Here is a 7,259-nt window from a genome sequence, read left to right as displayed (position 1 = left end):
AAGAAAGAAAGAAAGAAAGAAGGTGCAAGTTCAAGAAAATAACTTTTACAAACTGGAGCTTCCCAGGACATTGGGGTTTTGATTTCACTCTCTCATCCTCTCCCTACTGTCCAGGCTTTAGCTACTAAGAAAAACACCTGAAAGGCAAATGAAAGGATCTGGGAGAGTTTGTCAGACCTTCCCTGGAGACCGGATTTTTCAGCAGACAACACAGCTATCTCATCCTTCAGATTTTGGAGATGTTTCTCATAGTCGAACATCACCTCTTGGCCCCGTGCTTCTAAGCCCCGTACGTCTGAGGCCCGTGCTTCTGAGCCCCGTGGTTCTGAGGCCCATGCTTCTGAGCCCCGTGGTTCTGAGGCCCGTGCTTCTGAGGCCCGTGCTTCTGAGCCCCGTGGTTCTGAGGCCCGTGCTTCTGAGGCCCGTTTGCTTGAAGCTCGACGTTCAGATCTTGAAGCCTCCGAGCGCCGACTCTCTGAGTTTCTGTGACGAGCGTCTTCCTGGGCTTGAAGTGATTTAAGTCTAACAACAAAGGAAATGGGAATGAGAAAGAAAGGAAATAGGATGGGGAAAAAAATGAACCAATGTTTTAGGAGGCAGGGAAGAGATTAGAAAAGAAAGAAGAAAGGGGAGGGGAAGGAGAAAGAAAACGAGGCCACTCTCATGCCATTGCTGCATGGGGAGATTCCGAAGGAAACAGATGTGAACCCATACAATAAGTAAGGAACAAAATCACAGAGATTCACCCCACTTCTATAGCTTCCAAGGTGGGAGGCTCCCTGAAGAAAGGCTATGTACGTGGGTCCTCTGGGAACAGCAGTTTTACAACTGAACTCAACTTCCTGGCACTAAACTCCAAAAGCATTTACCCTTCCAAACAGTCCAACCCTGGTATAATCCCTACACTCAGGAGCTCATTTCTTAAATGGAGTATGAAGGAAGACTGCTCAAGGCCGGCTGGAGGTGTGGACTTCTAAAAAAAAAAACAATGCAGCATTAAAATAAAAGTGTTAGAAATAAAATCGGCTTCCTCATTACGATCCGAAGAGGCGTGAGCACTGGAACACAGAAGCAAGAGCCCGAGAACCTGTGTTGATGAAGACGACACAGTGGAGGAGGAAGAGAAGAACACTGGGATGTGATGGAGCCAGAGCACTGACGGACTTAAGGGCGCACTAGAAACAACGGAAGACAACTGGGTAACATCAGCCATGAGTCCAAGGTGGAGGGCCAACCAGGGCATAAGAGATCAAAAGGAGGCAGGGGAAGAAAGACGTGGGAAACATAACAGCATCTCAAGAAGCCTCAGGAGTGTTCTAGAAGAAATTAACACTAGAACATATATAGAAACTCAATTAAGCTAAAATATACGTGAAAAGTATCTATCAAAAGATGTGTGTCTTGGTGTGTGCATATATGTACATATAAAAATACATTTCCCACTTGCTCCTTTGGGGGGGAAAAGGAGGGAGGCTTCAAAATTAAGAGAAGAGAAAGGACATGTAGCTCGTTGCTTCCCTCTGGAAACAATCACTAGGATCTAGTCCAAAGTCTAAATTAAGATTTGCCAAAAATTTATTCCAATGTCTTTTAATCCAGAATTAAAAGTTAATATCCAAGTACATGCTCAACATGAAGGAAATTCTAGAACAACTTAAGATGATGAACCTATTTAAAACTAACTTCTGCACTACTTTTATCTCAATGATAATGTATGTATGTATGTATGTATAATGAAAAGGTGGAGTCCAAAACCGTATAGACCTCAATCTGCTCTTAGCTGTTTCAATATATTAACTGGAAGAAATAAACTGGTAACGTTAAGTGCCATAGTATGAGGAGAGGGGCTTTAGGCTCCTGGATACTATACTACAGTTTAGAAATTTCCTTTAGTCAGCAAGAAATTCATGTGGTGAGAAAAAGAAGCTAGGTATTCATAAAACGCCACCGCCCTTCCTCATTCATGGTGAATTCTCTCATTTGTAGTAAATGACTGAAAAGCTAAACTCGGTGGCTCGGCAGCAGCTGCAGGGTTCTATGGGTTCTTGTTTTCTTACTGCTTTTTTAGCTGATTTATCTCCTCCTCTGCAGCCATGAGGGATATGGTTGATCTGTTCCTGGTTCCTTCAAGACTCTTTCCAGTGTCAGCCAGACTGTAAGAGAAATCAGTAACTAAAACCAGATTTTCCCAAATTGGCAGACTTTCCAACTCAAGGCATAGATTTTCTAGGAAACTCCTGGCCTGAGTTATAAATTTGCCATTTAAAAAAAAAAAAAAACCAACCATCAGATTCTCAGCCCTCAGACCATGTTGTAGACTTTACGATGGAGCCAAACAGAAACATGTTAGCATCCTCCATCCTGCTTAGCCAAACGCAGGGAGATTACAGAGCTGGTCCCTAAAAGACTGTGATAATGATCAACATCAGATGGCAAAGGATAAAACTCAATTCCTACTTAGTCCTCTTACATCGCCTACCGTTTCCATCCAGTCCCTAAGTAGCCTCTCTATGGAAGCTCTCCATTTTCCACTGTGGACCAATTCCTATTTTCAGTTTTCACTGTGTGACTTTACTTATTTTTCTAGTACTTTTTCAACGTAAAAATAGTCATTCATCCATTGTGGTGGTGAACTATGGTCACCAACTTGATTCTATTCAGAATCTTGGCAAGGTAAGTGTTTGGAGGTGTGTCTATGGGGATGTTTTCGGGGAAGATTAACTGGAGAGGGGAAGAATAGCCTTTAGTAGAGTCAGAAGCATCCGATGGGCTGACTAGTGGGGACTGGGAAGAGGTAGCCACTGAAGGCTAGCATTCTCCTGTCTCTACTTCCTGATCCACAAAGACATGAGCAAACAGCTTCCAAATGCCTCCAATGCCTGTCTCTCCGGCACACCTTCCTCTCTGTGATAAGCTATATCCCTCTAAACCATGAGCCAATATAAACATTTTTCTCCTAAAATTCATCTGGTCTGGTACGCTGGTTAATTGTATGTCAGCTTTGACACGAGCCACAGTCATTTGGCAAGACAGAACTTGAGTTGAGAAAATGTCCTCACTAGCCTGTGATGTATTTTGCTCACTGATTGCTCTCTGAGGGCCCAGCTCACCGTGGGCAGTGCCATCCTTACGCAGGAAGCCCTAGGCGCTATAGAAAGCAGGCTGAGCAAGCTGTAAGGAGCAAGCCAGTAAGAAGCCCTCTTCCATGACCACTGCATCAGTTCTTGTCTTCAGGTAACCTGCCATAAGTTCTTGCCTGCCTTCCCCGGATGAGGTACTACAAGCTGTATGATTAAATAAACCCCCTCCTCCCAGGCTGATTTGGGTCATGATGCTTTATCACAGCAACAGAAACCCTAGTCACTGACCAAAATTGGTCCTAAAAAGCAGGGCTGTGACTCCCTGACCAGAAGGCTCATGCAACTGGCGTGTGAAAATAATAGGGAAGAGTTTGAAACTGCAGGCCGGAGAAAGCCCTAGAAGGCTGCAATTGGAGCGTAATAGATCTCTGGGAGGAGTTTCGAGGACCAGAATGAAGATATGAACCATGTGAGCTGTAGAAGCAGGAACAGTACCAGCTCAGATTTACACCATCAGAACTTCACGGGGAAGGGGAGTAAAAGCCTTTCGTGTCATTCTGGCCAAGAACCTGGCTACATTTCTGTCCACACCCTGAGGCTGAACTTAAGAAGAGTGCATCATTTGTCTGGCAAAGGGAATTTCAGGGCAGCATACTATCCAGGTTGTACTGTGGCGATTGCTCACCGCACTTCCCAGATTTACAGTGAAAGAGAACGATGGGGCATAAAGACAGGGAAAGCATGCTGGGAGCTGAAAAACCATGTGACCTGTCTAAGGTTACATACAAACAGGGAAAGTGTGTGGTGTGCTGAAAAACCACGTGACCTGTCTAAGACTACATACAGACAGGGAAAGTGAGCAGTGTGCTGAAGAACCACGTGACCCTGTCTAAGGCTACATAAAGATGGGGAAAGTGTGCGGTTTAGTGGGAAAAGAAACGTGGACCCAGTTCAAGTTGAAGATCAGGCCGGAAGAGGTTAAAGACATTAACACCATTAATGAGAAACTTTGGATGCTACACAGGGGCGACACAAAAGTTACCTAAAGGACAAGATCCCAACCAACATTAGTTCCTGGGTGTGTTCATGTAAATTGACTTGACAGGAGAATGCCTGAGAAAATGTGGCCTTCGAGGTACACCACAGAAAAACAGCCGAATAAGAAAGTGTTTTGCTGGGCGGTGGTGGTGCACGCCTTTAATCCCAGCACTCGGTAGGCAGAGGAGGGCGGATCTCTGGGAGTTCGAGGCCAGCCTGGTCTACAGAGCTAGTTCCAGGACAGGCACCAAAAGCTACAGAGAAACCTCGCCTCGAAAAAAAAAAAAAAACCAAAAAAAAAAAAAAAAAAAAAAAAGTTTTTCCTGGGTTCAGTCAAGTCCCACAGGTTGCTGCGCTATGGTCCAAGGGGGCTAGGCTACATCTCAAGATGGCAGGACAACTTTGGGTGAGGCATACGGTGCTGGTTTTGCGCATGCGCGCTGTAAGAATGAAGCGCTTTGGAGGTGAGAAGCCAAGGATCCAGAAAACCAGTGAGAGCAGGTGATGTGTATCAAGGTTGGTTAGCCTGCATGCAGCTGCAGACTGCACTGCGCACGAAACCATGAAAGGTCAGCTTATGTTACAGTGAAGACCCCAGAAAGAAGGGACTAGCCGTAAAGCCAGTGGAGCCTAGATAATTCCACAAGAACCCCGATGCCACACTTGGAGCCTCAGGATTTGGTTTTTGTTAGGTCTGTCTTGCTTTGCTCTGCTCTCTCTGTGCTTCAGTTTATACCTGTAAGGAATGGGCATGTTTACTGTGTCGCTGTATATTCAAAGTATAGAACTGACTTTTGAGATTGGACGGGTTAATGGAGTCCCTTGAATCTCAGAGAAGACTTTGAACTTGCACTTCTGAACAAATCTAGAACTCTTAAGGCGTTGGGAATTCCTAGAGATGAACTAAATGCATTGTGCACTTTGAGATCAGCATGAGGCTATTCGAGCCAGTACACAATACTATGATTTAAAGCCCTGTACTTGGACGTCAGGCTGGTTAGAGTGGGATTAGTGACGGCTGCTTTTCCAAATTCTCTTTTTCTAGCGTCTGCGCTCATGCAAGCCACAGAGCATGCGTGGAGGTCAAAGGACAACTTGTGAGAGTCATTTCTGCCCTTCCAGACATGGAACTCAGGTCATCAGGCTTGACAGGAAACACCCTTTAACCACTGAGCCATCTTGCCAGCCTCGTGGCAGTTAATTCTGATGACAGAGCAAGAAGCACCTAAGGTGTCAGTGAGGCACTCCTTTAAGATCTTGTCCAGGAAGATCCTTCCGTAGAAGATTAGCAGAGAGAGAAAGGCATTCCCTAACGTGGACAGGACCATCAGATACTTCTGGGAAAACCAGGAAAAGGAAGAAAGCCAGCACAACAGCAATATTCCCTTTATCTTCTTCAATCCCCTGGTATGTGAGCAAGCAGCTTCCTGCTGCCACAGGCAGGAGCTGCTCCTGCTGCCATGGCTTCCCTGCCATGGTGAACTATAGCGTCTCCTTTACATTGCTTTTCAGTAGATATTTGGTCACAGCATGAAGAAAAGTAGTGTGTGTGTGTGTGTGTGTGTGTGTGTAGCTATTTTTTTTTTTTTTTGGTTTTTCGAGACAGGGTTTCTCTGTGGATTTTGGAGCCTGTCCTTATATATGGTTTTATGTCATTGATTTCCACCACTTACTGAGGACAATTGTCCAAATGACTTGATCAAAAATTAGTATCCAGGACTCTCTTAACTTGGTTTATACCACATCATCTTTCTCTGACCAGAGAATTCAAATTCAGCCAGTAAAGGTCAGATGGACATTGGATGGAGACCAGTGGTTCTCAATGGAACTGTCCTGGTACAGGGGGACATCGCAGGCTCACAAAGGATCCACAACATCTGTGACTTGCCTCCCATGAAATACCTAAGCTGTTTCCATACACAGTAGTCCTGAGGCTAGAGTATGAGTCTTTTAGTGAAAAAATAATAGGGGGTAAAACATCAGGATCTTGTTGTGGTTTGAATCTTCAATGTGTGCCCAGAGCTCAAGTGGGGTAGGCTTGATGCCTGGCTGGAAATGCTATCGGGGGCACTGGGACCTGCTGGGAAGATACAAGGCGCATGCCTTCAAGGGGACACCGAGACTCTCCCTTCTCTCTTCACTGTCCAGCCAGTATCAAGTTAGGTGTTTCTCTTTACTGTGCACTCCCTGTCGTGATATGCTGCCTCATCACAGTCCCCAAGTGAAGGGTCCCAGAGACCATGATCTCTGAAGCCATGAGACCAAATAACTGTTTCTCGTTTTAAGTTATATATCTCGGGTATTTTGTCACAGGGTTGGAATCTGTCAAACACGGGTCTTCACCAAGAGAATAAAGCAGACAGGGAAATAACGGGATGAAGAATCTGTACCAACCCCACAGAACCCAAGCAATTGGTCACTACTTACACGTGAGCCCACCTCCACCTTCCACATGCCACCAGACAGAGCTTCAAGTTCAGCATGCCCTCTTCCGCTGAGTGCTGTTCACATTTATCTCATATTCATACCATGAACTACAAACTATGCTACTCCTCTTTACCCTCAGCACTTAAAGCCCATCACACAGATCTTTGTGAAAGATGAAATACGAAATGAATGAATAAATAAACTGTCTACAGTCTAAAAGAGTGCTGGATTCGAAACGGCTTAATACAGCTGTTGCAGGTTGAAGGGAAATTAGCTTGTTCTTAAAAAATTGAATCTATTACAGATTTTTAAGGTTAATGTGGAAAGATGATTTCTTCATTTCTCTCTTGATGAAAGAGCTGAAGAAAATCAACAGTAACAAAACAAAATGAACCAAGAGGAAAAGTACAGACAGATGAAGTACTCCCCCTCCTTGCACACAGTATGAACATATATGTACAAATGCACACACACACAGTTCTAATTCCACACATCTGGATGACATGAGGAATAGATAGGAGGCAGAGATATACCTTCTTAAATAGGAAGCTGTTTTAGTCAGGTGAATATACTTTATTTAAATGGTTTGTGATGAATTGGTTTGATTCTTGGAGCAAATTTCTGGTATAGGAAACACACACTTCATCATTTGGGAGATCTTCAATAAAAACAGAGTAAGAGCCAAAGAGGTGTTAAACATAACTAAGCAAAATA

The 7,259-nt window shown here is 44.4% G+C and overlaps 1 protein-coding gene across 3 annotated transcripts in view; it reads right to left on the bottom strand.

Annotated features, from left to right (window-relative positions):
• Positions 1-7,259, bottom strand: part of Spata18 (spermatogenesis associated 18) — a 31,368-nt gene that overhangs the window by 13,012 nt on the left and 11,097 nt on the right. For 2 of the 3 annotated variants that reach the window (XR_003378046.1, XM_026784975.1), the window contains exons 5-6: positions 2,058-2,153; positions 178-522 (exon numbers count right to left, since the gene is read on the bottom strand). Coding sequence is in view for 2 of the 3 variants with exons in the window: in XM_026784975.1 (XP_026640776.1) it covers positions 178-522; positions 2,058-2,153 (441 nt within the window). In the remaining variant the exon portion in view is untranslated. The remainder of the gene's footprint in view (positions 1-177; positions 523-2,057; positions 2,154-7,259) is intronic. The other variant, XM_026784976.1, reaches the window with a different exon arrangement.

This window comes from Microtus ochrogaster, linkage group LG1 (assembly GCF_000317375.1).
Source record: "Microtus ochrogaster isolate Prairie Vole_2 linkage group LG1, MicOch1.0, whole genome shotgun sequence".
NCBI lineage: Eukaryota > Metazoa > Chordata > Mammalia > Rodentia > Cricetidae > Microtus > Microtus ochrogaster.
Note: the sequence above shows the minus strand (reverse complement) of the source record. Positions and strands in the feature narration are given on the sequence as shown.